The sequence below is a fragment of the Megalobrama amblycephala genome, linkage group LG9 (assembly GCF_018812025.1).
Source record: "Megalobrama amblycephala isolate DHTTF-2021 linkage group LG9, ASM1881202v1, whole genome shotgun sequence".
Lineage (NCBI taxonomy): Eukaryota > Metazoa > Chordata > Actinopteri > Cypriniformes > Xenocyprididae > Megalobrama > Megalobrama amblycephala.
The window spans coordinates 11,902,714-11,919,582 of record NC_063052.1 but is presented as its reverse complement, the minus strand read 5'-3'; the positions used below and the strand labels follow the sequence as shown (position 1 = coordinate 11,919,582).

General features: G+C 37.5%; 1 protein-coding gene across 1 annotated transcript in view; it reads right to left on the bottom strand.

Moving 5' to 3' along the window:
* Positions 1-1,236: 1,236 nt before the first annotated feature.
* Positions 1,237-16,869, bottom strand: part of LOC125274987 (cytoplasmic dynein 1 intermediate chain 1) — an 85,622-nt gene continuing 69,989 nt past the window's right edge. Inside the window, 3 exon segments of the mRNA XM_048201590.1 lie at positions 1,237-2,002; positions 4,456-4,581; positions 9,418-9,558. Of these exon segments, the coding sequence (XP_048057547.1) occupies positions 1,892-2,002; positions 4,456-4,581; positions 9,418-9,558 (378 nt within the window). The 3' untranslated portion in view covers positions 1,237-1,891.

Genomic DNA, 16,869 nt, shown 5'->3' with positions numbered 1-16,869 from the left:
CATCTGGAAAGCATCTGCTGTTTACAAACATCTGATAGACATCTTTAGGATGTCCGTTTTACATACATTCTATTTCTAAATCATAAACATCTTAAAGACATCTTCTAAACATCTATTTGACATCTGACAGGAAACGTCCTATAGACGTATTGAGATGAGCAAACACTCTAAAAAAATACGTCTTTCAGACGTAAACACACATCAAATAGACATCTCCGAGATGTACGTGTGCTATCAGGGAAACTCGATTCAGTTTTACTCACTTTTGCTATCCAGATGGGTATATTTCAGTTAAAATCTTAATTTTGCTACTCTAAGCTAATGCTGTAAATGATATAAATCATGAAAATAATGATTCATTCGAGTCATTCGACTCACGATGTGTTTTTGATTCGCTAAAACGTCCGACAACACTGCTCGTGTATGTTTCCGTGAATTCCGCTAAGACAACTCAATAGAAAGACGTTTCTTTTTATTATTTCGCTGTACACAGTCATCACATTAAGTATACACACTGCAGTCACATTTACTCAGGTAAAATATGATTTATTTTGCTGTGGCGCTGAAGATTCAGGAGTGGGGAAATGGCGATGCTGAAAAGCGTTGTGAGAAACTTGATACACGGAACCTTACGTTGTAAATTACGCGAAACATAGAGAGTGAATTGACTGAATTAGTTCCGCTAAACAGCGACATCTTCAGGATATATAGTGCTGTACTAATAGCCCACATTGCCACGCTGCCTCTGAGTAAAATATTAATCTTGGTATTTTAAGAATTATCTGCAAATAATCGCAAAATCGATATTTTTGCTATCCCCGCCCCCGCAGCCGATTCTACAGATTTCATTGGTCATGTTAATCACAGTGCTGATTGCCTACATAGCGTTTAAATAGGCTACTACTTTTAAAGTGACAGTTAAATCAAAATGGACTTTTATTGAAGATTGGAGTATTTATTATAAATTGCTTAAATTCAAGTGCCCTCGTAATCTTTAATTGAAATAACTTGCGACATCTCTGATGATGTTTTATGGCGTGAGGGCGGAAGAACCTGTCACTCATGTGAGATCAGACCCACAAACCACAACCATCCTATCAATCACTCAATCAATCAATCAATCAATCAATCAATCAATCAATCAATCAATCAATCAATCAATCAATCAATCAATCCCATAGACAAAATCAATCCCACCCTACATTTTTTCTTGTTTGAGAAGCAGTGTTGCCAAGTCCATGGTTTTCCCGTGGAATTGGGCTGCTTTTACACTGTTGCCGCGGGTTGTTTTTCATGTCCGTGGGCTGAAGCGTCCCCAAATAACATAATATTTAGCCCCTGGAATGCAAATTTTAATAGAGGAACCCTGCTAAAAACGCGGATTTTTACCGTGGGACCCCTCTGAAACACGATTAGGCTAGTTTTGGGCTAGATTTGAGTAGCAATTGGGTGGGTTTTGTTGTTAAACAACCCTGTTGAGAAGCCATTTCAAAAGAATATGGCAACTTCCATTTCATGCTGACTTTAACCCCAATCTAAATCCTAACCTCAGTATAACACTGGTAGCACATCCTGATAGATAAATAGCATTCCTGTTTGTCACGATCAGATCCACCGATGATATTTCTGAACTGAATGCATGAAGTCTGAACTTTTCTTGTCTGGTTGACCAATGAAATTGGCTGCGAGGTTGGGTTTGTGCTTAAAAAAAATCATGCAGTATTTTTACCCAGCCTTGGTAAACAATGCCACATTTTTCATTAGATTTGGATAAACGGACACTTTAGATAAATGGTAAACAGCACAGTACTAGTGGGCATGCTAATTGTGTGTGTTACATCAGGCTCAGTCTGGGTTTGTGATGACACTGATCCTGCTCATGGGTACGTGTTTACGTGGCCAGTTCCACAGGCCCCTCCTCCTCACCGTCCCCGCGGTTGGCACGGATCTCCATCAGTGTGCGGCCGAAGTGGGTCCAGTCCTCACTGTGGGGCACGGCCAGCTGCAACAGATAAGCATTTTAGAAATCCAGTGCCAAAAACACTCCCCCCACCTCTCCAAAACGCCACATCAAGAGCAAAGCTACGCATTACATGTGCTGTCACAGTGTGGGAGAGGAAAGAGATCACCACACATTGTGATTCAGAGACAGAACAATAAAGCTGCTTGTTTGGCCTTTGAGTGCTGAATATTTATCGTGTCAGTTCTCAGGAAGGGGAAGATGGGGACTATGGGCCGGCTGGGTGACGATGTGGGATCGCTTTCTGCTGTCAGAGTCAGATTTAGATGAGAAAGGAAGGCTGCCTGCCGCCCATGCTGAGACAGAGAGGGAGAGAGATCGAGAGAGAGAGATCTACAGGGTTTAATTAAACAGGAATAGAGAGGTGGGAGGAGATGACAGCCACTTCCAAACCAAAGACCAAATCAAGCTCTTTTATAGTACAGCAGGGGGTCTCAAGAGGCCTTCACCTTATAACACTGGGATTTGATCACTATATACTGTATATATGTAGGCTATATTAGAGAGATAGAGTGTGCATATGAGAGAAAGTTATAGAGATTTGATGTGGAAAAGGTTTCATAAAACTTGAAAAATTAAATTTAAGAAAAGTTTAAATTTGATAAATGCAAAATTTTTTATTATCAAGTAAAAAGTATCGCCATATTTTGTACCTTGTATATTGTAATTATTATTTACATTATTTAAAAAAAGGTTTAAACATTTTTCAAGGTATCGTCATACATTTTGCGAAATGAAATAACCTTGCCTATATCTGATATTTCACTGAGCTTAAAGGGGAGCTATAATGCCCCTTTTACAAGATGTAATATAAGTCTCTGGTGTCTCCAGAATGTGTCTGTGAAGCTTCATCTCAAAATACCCCACAGATTATTTATTATAGCTTGTCAAATTTGCCCCTATTTGGGTGTGAGCAAAAACACGCAGTTTTTGTGTGTGTCCCTTTAAATGCAAATGAGCTGCTGCTCTCCGCATGCTTTCCAGAAGAGGGCGGAGCGCTTCGGTTGCTCAACAACAACAAAGCCGGAGAATCTCACTCAGCCAAAATGAAGATTGTCAGTAACGGTGTTCAGCCTTACATTGTTCAAACCGGAGTCGACACTGATGGAGAGACTCAGGAAGAAGTTACAACTTTTAGAATGAAACTGGACGTTTTTGAATGGTTAGTGGATACATTTATGTAGTTGCTGTGGAGTTGATTCAACTCATCCACTAGCATGTGCCGTCATGTTAATCTTTTGTGCAAATCCAGCGCTGAATTGACCCTCGTTTGTGAAGCAGTCCGGCGTAAAGTGACGGCATGGCAACAACTCTCTACTACAACAACTCTTCCTCTTCTCTAAAGCAGCCCAACATGGCCTCATCCTATTTGTTGCGTGTTCCCGGGGGCAATGTAAATTTTGGGTTTGTGATGTCACCAACCCAGGAAAAAGCTTGTTGTAGTCCATGCATTAACTAATGTTAATAAATGAGACCTTATTGTAAAGTGTTACCATTTTTTTTAGGAAATAATAAAATATGTTAAACAACTCTGAAACAAAAAACATGAATGCAAACACCCCAAAATGTCTGAACAGAAAGTTGCTTTCTTTGTTTTGCCACAAGGGGCACTATATCAGATAGTCACATAGAAGTCTTCTTCTATGGTCCACTAGAACAAAGCAAGATTTTAAAGACAATCCAAAGCATATTTCTAGCCTTAAAAACACTCTGTTACTAGGGGTGACCTGCGGTTGAAGAACAAAACGCATTTAATGATATCTGAACTTTACGCAATGTGACTCAAGCGTAGTGAAAACATGCGGTGGTGATCCAAAGCAAATATTTAACACAGTCTACTAAATATAACACAAAGGGGACCTTGGCAGTCCTCAGAAGTGGTACTTCTCGCCACGACTGGAAGATGGTGACGGTCTCTGCTGATGGAAGCCATGTTGAGTGCTTTTTGTAAATAAGCCCCCGTTCCACCGAAACCCTTCAACTTTCCTTCACTTCATTTTATTGATGACCCACCATTATCATCAGCCCAAGGAGCCCACATGCTCGACCGACGTGCTCTCCAATTACCACAATACACTGCGCTAAGATTAGCACTGCCCCACACATGAAACCCGGAGCCCGAAAAGAACATGGTGAACATGGGAGTCCTCGTGGTTTGCTGCTCTGTGGCGGTGGTTAATTCATGTGGAGACGGCCTTAAAATAAAAGATTCAAACAAAAACGAGCTAGCCATGCAGAGAGCTAGGTAAACATGCAAACCCTTTATGTCAAACTCTGAGAGATTCAATTTCACTTCCACTTTCATTCCGAATCCAGGCAGTGTTGGGTTCACGATGTTCGTAAAGCTGCTGTACAGCTGAAAATAATCCCGAGGGGATAATAATAACAGTAATTTTGCACATAACAATTCTTAATTACTGACAAAAGATTCATACCTCTCCAACGTCGTATATCCACACACGCCCCTCCGAGTCTCCCACAGCGACCTCTTTGCCCCCAGCGGCCCATCTGACGCGGTTCAGAGCGGGGGCTCCCTCTATTGTCACACTAGCGCTGGGCACCTGGACTCAAAACACACCTCTAATCAAACACAGCTTCATATCAAACACACGATATGTCAGTTATGCTCTCGCAGAGGATACTCTCTCATAGTGCAGGAGACTTAATGGAGTTCTTAGGTATAATGTACCGTTCAAAAGATTTATTATGTTTTTAAAAGAAGTCTCTTATGCTCACCATGGCTGCATTTATTTGACCAAAATACAGTAATATTGTGAAATATTATTACCATTTAAAATAACTGTTTATTTTAATATATTTTAAAATGTCATTTATTCCTGTGATGCAAAGCTGAATTTTCAGCATCATTACTCCAGTCTTCAGTGTCACATGTTCCTTCAGAAATCATTCTAATATGCTGATTTGATGCTCAAGAAACATTTCTTATTATTAACAATATTGAAAACCATGGAAGCTTGTTTCCACCACTGAATAAAAAATAAAAAAGTAATTGCGATTTTTCTCTCACAATTCCAACTTTTTTCTCAGAATTGCGTGATATAAACTAACAATTTCAACTTTTTTTCCTCAGAATTACGGTATAAACTCACAATTCCCACTTTTTTCACAGAATTGCGTGATATAAACTCACAATTCCGACTTTTTCCATAGAATTGCATGGTATAAACTCACAATTCTGACTTTTTCTTAGAAATGCGCAATAGAAACTCACAATTCTGACTTTTTCCGTAGAATTGCGTGGTATAAACTCACAATTCTGACTTTTTTCTCAAAATTGCACGATATAAACTGATAATTCCGTCTTTTTCCTCAGAATTACGATATAAACTCACAATTCCCACTTTTTTCTCAGAATTCCGTGATATAAACTCACAATTCCCACTTTTTTCACAGAATTGTGTGATATAAACTCACAATTCCGACTTTTTCCGTAGAATTGCATGGTATAAACTCACAATTCTGACTTTTTCTTAGAAATGCGCAATAGAAACTCACAATTCCGACTTTTTCCGTAGAATTGCGTGGTATAAACTTACAATTCTGACTTTTTTCTCAAAATTGCACGATATAAACTGATAATTCCGTCTTTTTCCTCAGAATTGCGATATAAACTGACAATTACAAATTTTTCTGGCGAATTGCGTGATATAAACTTACATTTCTGACTTTTTTCTCAGAATAATGACAAACTCACAATTCCAACTTTTTTTGTAGAATTGCGTGATATAAACTCACAATTCCAACTTTTTTCCTTAGAATTATGATATAAACTCACAATTCCAACTTTTTTTGTAGAATTGCATGATATAAACTCACAATTCTGACTTTTTTTCCCAGAATTGTGTGATATAAACTCTATTGCAAGTTATAAAGTCAGAATTGTGAGATATAAATTCTGAGAAAAAAAGTCAGTGTTTTTCCTCAGAATTGGACTTAATGTGAATATTTACAGGTTATTGCATAAAAATTCAAGGGAAAAAAAGATTTAAAAAAAAAATGGAAATGGGTCACAAAACATCTTTTTGAAAATATCACATATCTGAAAATTTAATTTACAAAATTCAAACCTAACTCCATATTTCTCCAAAATATTAATGGCAATTATTTAGGGGCAATAAAAACAGACACAAATGACATAAAATGTTGACAAAGTTTAAAACGCCTTTAAAACCCCAAAAATATCTGATTTTCTTGTAGAAAAATGTGACTTCCATCGATGAAGTTGATGTAAAAACCTCAAATTCTCAATACAGTAAATTACAACGAGAGGAATTAGAGTATAATAAATTTGTTGGAAAATGTGACTTCAGTTAGTGCTATAATTGTTGGATTGGATATTATATAATATAAAATGATGTTGTTAGGATGTCTAGTCGATGCTGAGCTCTAACAGGAAGAAGAGATGAATCCAAAGGAAATAGCAATGAGTGCTTTTAATGATTTCATAAATCATCATGAAAAGTTGCGGCGCACACATTAAAGAGATACGCAGGCTCTGTTTGTGCGCGTGTGTGAGGTTGATTTCTGCCTATTACTTATGACAGTTAAGACTGGCCTGACATATGTTGTCAGCAAAGATGGAAGCTGTACGCTGGCTAATACAAAAGCTTCCTCGCTTCAGAACAGGCTAACCACAGCCTGAGAGCTATTAGCGAGCAGCTTCCTCCAAGAGTCAACTGCAAGGTTAAATTGGCTGCAAGCTTCTCTTTGCGTAAATTGGAACCAGGCGAGCCCACAGTCTGTTAATGGTGTTATGGGTGAATTTCTTTATAAATTGACAATGGAGAACTGTTGGCTGCTTTCTGGCACAAGATCTTTGCCTGTTTACGCATGTGTCGGTGTGTGCGTCAGCACTGGGGGCTCCTGGTGTTTTGGATAACATGCATTGTTCTTGAGGCAACACGCACTCTTTCATTATCTCTTCTCAACAGACCAAACAAGCTGTTGACACTGGAATATGCAAGAAGACAGAGAAGGGGCACAAGTTACATAGGCCAGGGTCAAAGGTTACTGATATGAGACGAAAGGCCAAATTTACTACTATACATGAAAGACATACTTTCAACACTAATAGAACCATTACCATATATATACCAGCTAACATTAGAGCAAAGTAGAGGAAATATCAAATATTGGCTATGATATGGGTTTGAATTCAGCTCACGTCGTGTGTCCCCATTCACCAAAGTCTTTAAATCTACATGAAATGGTGTTTGCAACTGATTTATATTTGTATTTTACTAGTTTACTTAAACAGGATGTTAAAAATAAAAATATATAGGATGGGATTGGTTTTATATAATCAGATGTGACAGGAGCATGAAAAGTGGTCACTATATGAGAAAAATAAGAGGGCTTGATTATAAGAAAAGGCAATTTTGTAAAATAAAAGATTACATTGACAAGCATTATTTTCCAAGAGTCATTCAGTCAGACCAGAAATGTGTGTTGATTTCAAGCTGACTTTAGTATATATGATTTACAATCAGTGAGCTGGTTGTTGGTTACCTTCCACCAAACACACATGCAGAGAGAGGGTGAGTCGAGAACAGCGGAGAGAATCTCAGAGCAGTATGTAATTAAAGTGGGTGTGTATTCCTCAGTGGACAGGCAGTGTCAGTCGGAGCAGATCTCATTTCACACAGGAGAGATGTAACACCCAACAGCTCTGTGGCCTCAGGGGCCGGCATGTCCACCATTACGGACTGACGTATTGTGTGTACGGTCCATGTAGCACTAAGTCAGCTGTCACATGAAACAACATCATAGCATGTGATGTACAATGACACTCCATTATCAGTGATAAACGCTGCTGGATCCAGTATATGACAGTTAATATGACCTCATCATTCCACAGTCTGCATGCCAATACACTGCAAAAATCAGTTCAATCTGTGTTTTTGTCATGTTTTTGCCTTGTTTTCAGAAAAATAACGATAATAAGACTCATTTTCTGTTTTATATTAAATTTTTTGTACTAAAACAATTATTCATATATTTTAAAGTTTTATTTAGTCTTTAAATAATGTTTATTTTCCTAATTCAACGGCATTTTTTTTGTATATCTTAAATATTTTATTATTTTAATATTTTTATTAAAAAATGTTATTTTCATATATTTATATAGTTTGTATTTCATTATTTTATTAGTTTATTTTCATATAATCAAATTAATTGCAGTATAAAATTCATAAAATTAAGCTTATGTTTGAAACAAGATAAAATAAATTCAGTGGACTAAAAAAAAAAAACAATTACATATAAAATATTAATAAAATTAATTATATGAACTATAGAAATATATACAAGATAACAAAATAACTCCATTGGAGTAAGAAAAATAATTAATTATATATATTAGTCAAACCAAAAATTATTCAGACATTTTTTATATTTTTGATATATTTTTATTAGTTGATGCAGGACACTATAGTTCATTTATGTAAGTGAGGATAGCAAAATAAAGTAAACTGTTACATATTATACCCAAAAATTCTTCATACAGTGGACTACCAAAAATTATTCAGACACTTTGACCTGACCATGTTTTGCTTAAGTGTTAAATTTTTCTGACACAGTTTAACTCTGAGATCTTGTAATATTTTATTACCATTTTTTTTTTTTTTTTTTTCATATTCTGTCAGGCACATCATATATAGAACCATATAGAATCATATATAGATAATTGTATGAATTTAGCTGTCATTCTTTAATTCTTTTTTATAATTTTAAATTATTATTATTATTTTTTATTTTAAATTGCAAACACATTTTAGAATGGAAACAACCTGTTAGCATGAAAGTATTATGCAATCATTTAAGTCATTTCTCCTTATCTAGAAACTTTTTGGCATAAAGTGTTCTTTAAAATTGAACTCTAGGGTTCTAAATAGAATCCCACTTAATCCTTTTTTAAGAGTGCACTCGTTTTTTTCTTCCCAAGTAAATGTGTCTTGTTTTAGGAATGTTTAGAAATATTGAAAAAAATATATTTTTTTGCAGCGTACCTCAATCCCATACATAAAGTGATTGTCCGTGACATCGCAGTCACTGAAGGTCTTGAGGGACGGTGGCCCTAGAGGACCAGGTTAAACCGCTTTGCTGGGCCATAGCCCATGAGAACTCAATGACTCTGGAATGGCGGAGAGAGAGGAATCCGCACACATCGGAGTAATTAGCCTTAAGCTTGCAGACTATGTGTGTGTGGGAAGGAACGTCGCTGGAGTGTTGTGCGAGCTGTTGGTGAGGAGCTGTCAGAAAGCTGATTTAAAGGCGGGCTGTGGGGAGACGCCCACACAGAAAGGAACTTGTTGTTTTGATGCATCTTTGGCCTGGCGTGATATGGGGGACCAGATCGACCGAGAGCGTTACCTCACCTCGGTGTCGTTGTTCAAGTTCCACAGATCCAGACGCCCCATGCCGTCCACGGCGGCGAAGAGCGAGGGGTGCACGGGAGACCACATCACATCGTAGACATAGTCTGCATTATCCTCGAACGAGTAGAGCGGCTTGTTTTGCTGAGGGGGACACAAAATGAGAAAAAGAAGGTGAAATATAAAGAGAAAGGGGGAATGAAAGGGCAAACAGGACAAGCAAGAAGATGGTGGGGTTGTAAGAGTACAGGCAGAGGGCGAGAGAGCGGGTGAAGACTGAGAGAATGAGTGAGTGGCATAGGCAGTAGACAGAGTGGCGCTGCTGCAGCCCTCGGGCCTGTCTGGGATTGGGCTAATTAAAACCTTTGCACATTCAAGCAGTGTCATAAAAAAACACTAGATGAAAGTCTCTCCAAGGTGTACTGTAACCTAAGTGTAACAGCTGTCTGTGGCATAGAAGAAAAGAGAATAAAGGAGAGCGGGAGGGAGAGAGAAAGAGAGAGAGAGGGGTAGGGTGAGGTAGAGATCCTGAGGATTGCTGGATGCATTCCGAACAGGTACGAAGGAGACAGCTGGGCGGGAGCGATGCAAACCACAGCACGATAATGAACCACAGAGAGACACACTGAAGAATGTGCACTGAGCCACGCCACCACACCAAAAGACAACATGCTGTGTGCATACTTCATCTGAAAATCTATTGAAAATCTTAATCTGACATGGTCCAATCATAAAATGATAAAGAAAAACATACACAAAACATTAAATATGAATGAATGATTAAACAAAGCTTTTTTTTTTAATATGCACTAGTGTTCAAAAGTTTGGGGTCAGTATGTTTCAGTAATACTTTTATTCATCAAGGATGGATTAAATTGAACAAAAGTGACAATTAAAGGCACAATATGTAAGATTTTTGGATTAAAATAACCAAAAACCACTAGAACTATGTCATGTCATGTTTCAAAGAATGTTTTAATCCAGAGAAATAAGCCATTTTAACCAGGACATGGAGCCTTTCAATGACATCATACCTGCGTAACCCTCGATTTCCGGTTTTATTTTGTAGAAACCATGGAAACACCAAAGACGCTTTAAAGGTGCAGTATGTAAGATTTCTGTCTGCTAGAGCAGTGAATCTCAACCTTTTTTGAGTAATGGACCCCCGTCATATTTAGAACCATCCTCAAGGACCCCAGAATAAAATTGGCTCATTGGTATCATTAATGTCTTTGTGATAACCAAATGTAGTCAAGTATAATTTACTACTAAGTTAGTTGACCTGTCCTATATTTAGTCATATTGTCAGTTATATTATACCAAAGTCCCTTTAAGACAAGTCATTTCACTCGGCGGCCATCTTTGAAACGCCTCTCGGGCATTCTGGGCATCATGCAGCTCCTATCTCTTTGAATGGGGAAACATCAGATTCTCCAAAACTGTTCGCCAACCTTACGATTAAATTTCATATTTGAAATCACCAATGAAATCTAACAACAACCGACTCATACATTTAGTTTCTAAACGCTCGAATCATGACAAACAAACTGTATTTTTTTCAGGCTGGATCAAGCCAATGCGCATGCGCAGACCTAAATGCGCGTCTCTTCGGGGGCGCGCTCTGACTGTTTCTATAGAAACCGGTGATTCTAACGGCCGCTGAAGTGACGCGATGACTTTACCAGTCGGCGATTGGCTCTTGGCTTTAGAAGGCGGGACTTATTCCGCCATATTGCGCGTTACACTTTCTCCCATTCAAAACAATACGAGTATTCCATAGTCTTTGATTATACATTTATTATCTTCTTCTTTTATGGGAACATGTCAAATGTCAAAATATTCAAAAATTCATATTCAGATATTTTATAAGGACCCCCTGGCATTATGTCAAGGACCACTAGGGGTCCATGGACCCCTGGTTGAGAAACACTGTGCTAGAGGCCTATTCAAAACTGATGACGCCAAGTTTGAGCGCGGAATCTTGGGACATGTGGTCTTCACCTCAACGGACGATGGAACAGAATAGGGATTGGACTCGGGAAGAAATCATGTTCATAGATGCGATTATTAATGTTACTGTAGTATGAAGCAGAGCAGGACCGAGTGTTGTGGGAGCTGGAGCGATTGCGCAACACACGCCGCGAGGAGCGGAACTTTTATTATGTCACAGTCACCGGCGCCACTTCCGCTTTTCCAGTCATGAATATGAGGTAACCAGTGCCCAAGGAAGTCGACCGGAAGTTGAAGTCGGCCGCGTGCCGCCATCTTGTAGCAGAACTTCACTTGCGTTAGCATCCCATTGACTCCCATTCATTTTGGCGTCACTTTGACAGCGAATAACTTTACATCTGAGGCGTTTAAAGACTCCATTTGTCCATTATTTATTTCTAAAGATACACGACAATGTATAAAGGGCTCCATTACGTTCTATGTTACATTATGGCCCCGTAGAAACAGTTTTTGTAAAAATAGGCTAACGATTGCGTTATAACCACTCGACTCTCTGTCGCACAGTAGAGAAATTAACTTACAGACAGGAGGAGAAGCTCGCAGGCAATAGTATGCATTAACTTAATATGGCGTACTGGCGTTACATTTTAAAATACTATACAAAACAATTAATCAGAATACTTACTCCTGCTCACTCACGCCAAAGAACTCCCCGCTCAAGCTCGCCGTCTCTGCAAGATTAACGATGGCAGTTTGCACGCACAGCTACTAGAAGATTTACATCTGTCAGACAGGTTGCTGACGTCATAAAGCTTAGTTTGAGTCTGCGCTTCAGAAACGGAAGTGCTAAAAATCGCTAAAAATGGGCTTCACTTGTCTCAATTGAGTTCCAGTGGGGTCGCTGTGTCCATTTCTTTTACTGTCTATGGAGGTAACGCAGCTCTGTTTATCATATTAGATACATTTGAGTGTGTTGAAAATGATGTTATAACGTTACTCTGTGCGTTCGCTCAGCGGCTGCTGTGAGACACTGTTGCACACTACAGTAAGATAGATCGATATTAGAATATCATATTAAATGCTGGATGGCTTGTGTTGATAAATGGCATGCAATTAATTTTAAAACATTGTATGATGGAGAAAATGCTGTATTACTGTCACTAAAAATAAAGCTGCATCTGATTATGCTATGTTAGCTACTTGACAAAATAGTGTTTTTCTCTGAGGCATGGTAAAGCATGGTACTCGCAAAAAATCAAGAAAGCTATATAACTGAGCTATATAACAATAATTCGTTTTATGTCTATAAATATATCAAAACAGTTGTTTCCTTGTCTATTAAAATGTGTAATATATTAAAGCATCTTTCGGTGTTTCCATGGTTTCTACAAAATAAAACCGAGGGTAACGCTGGTATGACGCAATTGACAGGCGACTCCTCACACGTCCCGAAGCCTTGGTTAAAACGGCAATTTTCTCATGATTTACAAATAGTTGGAAACATTTGGGATATTGCAAGTACTCAAGTGAACAAAATATAGAATACTGGCCTAGTCGTTTTTGGATGTTTAATATATTATGTATTTATTAGACAGGTGAGCAACTGTTTACATTCATCGAAAGAAAACTAATCATTGTTATATAGCTCAATACAGTAAGTCTTACTGTTTAAATCTTGTTTTCTTGATTTACAGCGAGTACCATGTTTTACCATGCCTGATATTGATCTAGCTTACTGCAGTGTGCAACAAGTGTCTCATAGTAGCAAACACAGAGTAGCACAAAAACAACTTTCAACAAACAAATATATGTAATATGATAAAACAGTGCTGCTTTACCCTACATACACATGACCGGAAGAAGCGGAGGCGGTCGTCTTCGGCATAGTAAAAGTTCCGCTGCTCTCGAGATGTGTGTCACGCTCGTTTCTCATTAGCAATCGCTCCAGCGGCCTCGTTCCACTCCAACGGCTTACAGCCACATAATGCTTCATACTACAGTAACATTAATAAATCTTTAATACATTAGCTCATCCATGAATATGATTTCTGCCCAAGTCCCGTAGGATTCTATACCATCGGCTGTTGACATGAAGACAACACCTCCCATTCCGTGAAATCAAGGCTTCATCGCTACACCATTTGTTTTCAATCTTAATAATTATCAGCAAATCAGTATATTAGAATGATTTCTGAAGGATCATGTGACACTGAAGACTGGATTAATGATGCTGTAAAATTTCTAATTTTAAAGTATATTAAAACAGAAAACAGTTATTTTAAAAAATTGTAATAATATTTCACAATATTACTCTTTTTACTTTATTTTTGATCAAATAAATGCAGCCTTGGTGAGCAGAAGAGACATTTAAAAAAAATCTCACAATCCTTAAACTTTTGATTGGTAGTGTTACTAGTGTAAATGAACACCTAGAGTACAACAGCCAATAAAATTACCCTATAATGTTCTTTTTCTGATGCAAAAAAATATATGATGATAAAAAATTTTAGACAGAATGCAGTTTGTGTGGAAACTCAACCACTTATTCAACAGTTACAGGAAAATACTGATTTAATCAACTTCAAAACCGATTGTCATTGCACATGAGAGCTCATGAGTCAGGAAACTTTTGCAATGCATGCCGACAAACATCGACAACACAGAAAGACTATTTCATTTGATGCAAATAAAACTAAGGCAGTGAGAAAACCCATGAAAAATCCACCAGTATGAAATGAATGGTGGTTTATATTTCACTTTCAGTTTGTTATGTGCCGCTATGGTAATTTTGTTATTTACTTATGTTATGATCAAACCAGTAGAGGTCCAATTAGAACTTTAACTATGCTCAACAGTCGATCTGATCCACAGGATCCACGGCCACAAATCCAAATCCTGAAGGCGCCAGTGCTGATTCTGCTCTCCCTGAGAACTACAGATCAGTTTGCAGGGCTTTTTTTTCCCTCTATTGCAGAGCAGCAGACCTCTCATTCATTCGATAACCTCTCTGATGCCTCCGCAGAGATCTAGTGATGGGATTTAGTATTTGAACTTGTTTAATACCCACTGTAAATGGTGATTATTCATGTCACCACCATCACAGACCTGGACGAGGACCGTGATGCAGATCGAAATGTCATCAAGGACTCGCCACGGGCACTTAAGGACACAAATTAGGGCACAAGGAGGGTTTTCCGAGCAGTGACTGGTCTTTGACGGAAAACATACCAATGGTTTTATTTTCCATGTTTTAAACACTATTAGAAGAAAAGGTTCTATATAGAGCCTTAAAGGGTTTGGTTTAGGACACCAATAATCCTCTGGTGCTCCTCATTTAGAAGTCACAGTCATACTCATCCTGGTCAAAAGTGGCCGAACACCTCAAATTTAACTTTTTTACAATCATTTTTTTTATTTAATATTTATTATTTTGAGAGAATTTGATGCTACTTAGTAATATTTTTGCAATAACTGACCCACTTGGTTGTCCACAATTTTTACAGTAGAATACAATTAATCCATACAAAATCCTTTTTTTTAAAAATGTAAAATTATTTTTTAATTAATTCTTTTTTGCTGTGCCTTTTTCTGCATTTGTAGATTTGTACCTCCAAAGAACTCTCTGTATTTTTATTTTTTCATTTCCCATTCATTTCTATGACAGTAATTTCTGACGACGAGTGACTACATTTTTTAGGACCATTTAACCTTTTCGAATCATAACCACGATTTTTTTTGTGTGTGTGTGTGTGTGTGTGTGTTCAAATAGCAAGTGCCACAAAAGTCACCAAGTGTCATACCATTCTGATAAAGTAAAAAAAAAAAAAAAAAAAAAAATCAAAACTTTTTCAGCCAAAAGTGAACGAAGAGCACCAGAGGGATAAAGGGAACAAAATTATCTGTTAGCTCCAACTTGGTTATACAACATCCACAAAAATGGAGACAACTTTGTAACTCTTTTCCCGTCATTGACTAAATTTTCCGCTGTGGTGAAAAATCGAGTCCTCCCAGGAATCGGGTCTCCTTTAGGACCCTGAGTGATCCCATTAGTTCAATGGACTTTTAATGGGTAGTATTTTTAGCGCTTGATTATAATTCCTGCAAAATCACGTTGTGATTTATATTGTTTAAAATGCGTTATAATGACCATTAATGTCTTTTAAATTACATGGTTCATATACTAGTATATAACTGCAGCTATAGGTTGTGAAATCAAGCATTTCTCATTCTTAGTGTTTTTTAATTAGCCTATGTACTAGAATAGCATACATCTACCCGATTATCTTAGCTTACATTATATTAGGTATGTTTTTTGCTTCCAATATAGTTCCCAATTACGTTTCAAATAAATTAAGTTTGTGTGTACTTAGCATGACAATTAATTTATTAAAAATGTATAAATATTAATAATATTAAATACTATACCACATTGCTATTATTGTGTAAAATTAATTTTAAATTACTTTTACAGAACATACTATGTTGCAACAATCCATATCCTTATTAAAAATATATTTTAGGCATGGTTGTGTTTCCAGTTTGTTTTATTATGCAATACATAGGCATTCATTTTATATTTCAAGCATGTTGTCTGGGCACTTAATGTAATAAACATCATACAATAGTGAAATAGGTTATAATTATTTGAGATATCGTGATAACAACTTTTGATCAGGCATTACCGCCTGGGTCCTAAAGGAGACCCGATTCCTGGGGGGGACTCGATTTCTCATGACAGCAGCTTTCACTGTGGTAGAAAGTGGTAGGGGGCGCTATTATGCATCTTCTCAAAGAGTAGAGAATCTCTGGATCAAAACACGGGCAAAAAAGGAGCAGAAACAATCGATTAAAGCATTGCCTATAGGGCTGCACAATTTATTGCACGATATGAAAAAAAACATTGAACTTAAACGCGTTTTTCGCTTAAACAGAAGGATGCGATTATTTTTTTAAGCGCAGCTTGTCAATGAAGTATGGCTCCAAATGCTAATCCATCTGAAAGCACTGCAAGTTTGAGTCGCTTATAATGTACATTTGAAAAAGCAACACGCGTCAAACATCTTTCCAGACATGAGACGCATTTATTAACTTCTTGTCCAACAAAAAACAACATTTAATAACATGTTTTTTACTCCAAACTCACTTCATAACGACAGTTGAGCATCGTACTGTGACATGATGTGGCTTCTTACACAGAATAAGGCAGTCGTGTGTTTATTAATCATGTTTAATCAAAGCGTTTCAATCTTCTGTTTATTCAGATACAGCGATATGACGCATGTTATCTTCTTCTGTGGCAGGGCATATTTAGAGTTTCTGCACGAGAGCGCCCTCTGGCTTTCAGATGGAGAAGTATTTACTACCCATCACAGAGCCGTAAAACTCTGACAAGCTGCGCATTAAATAATCCTTTGCCAAATCGCGTGCGGTTTAATTGTGATAAATCGTGCAGCCCTAATTTCTTATGCACATTTTAGTCTTTGAAAAAAACTATTTTCTTATATT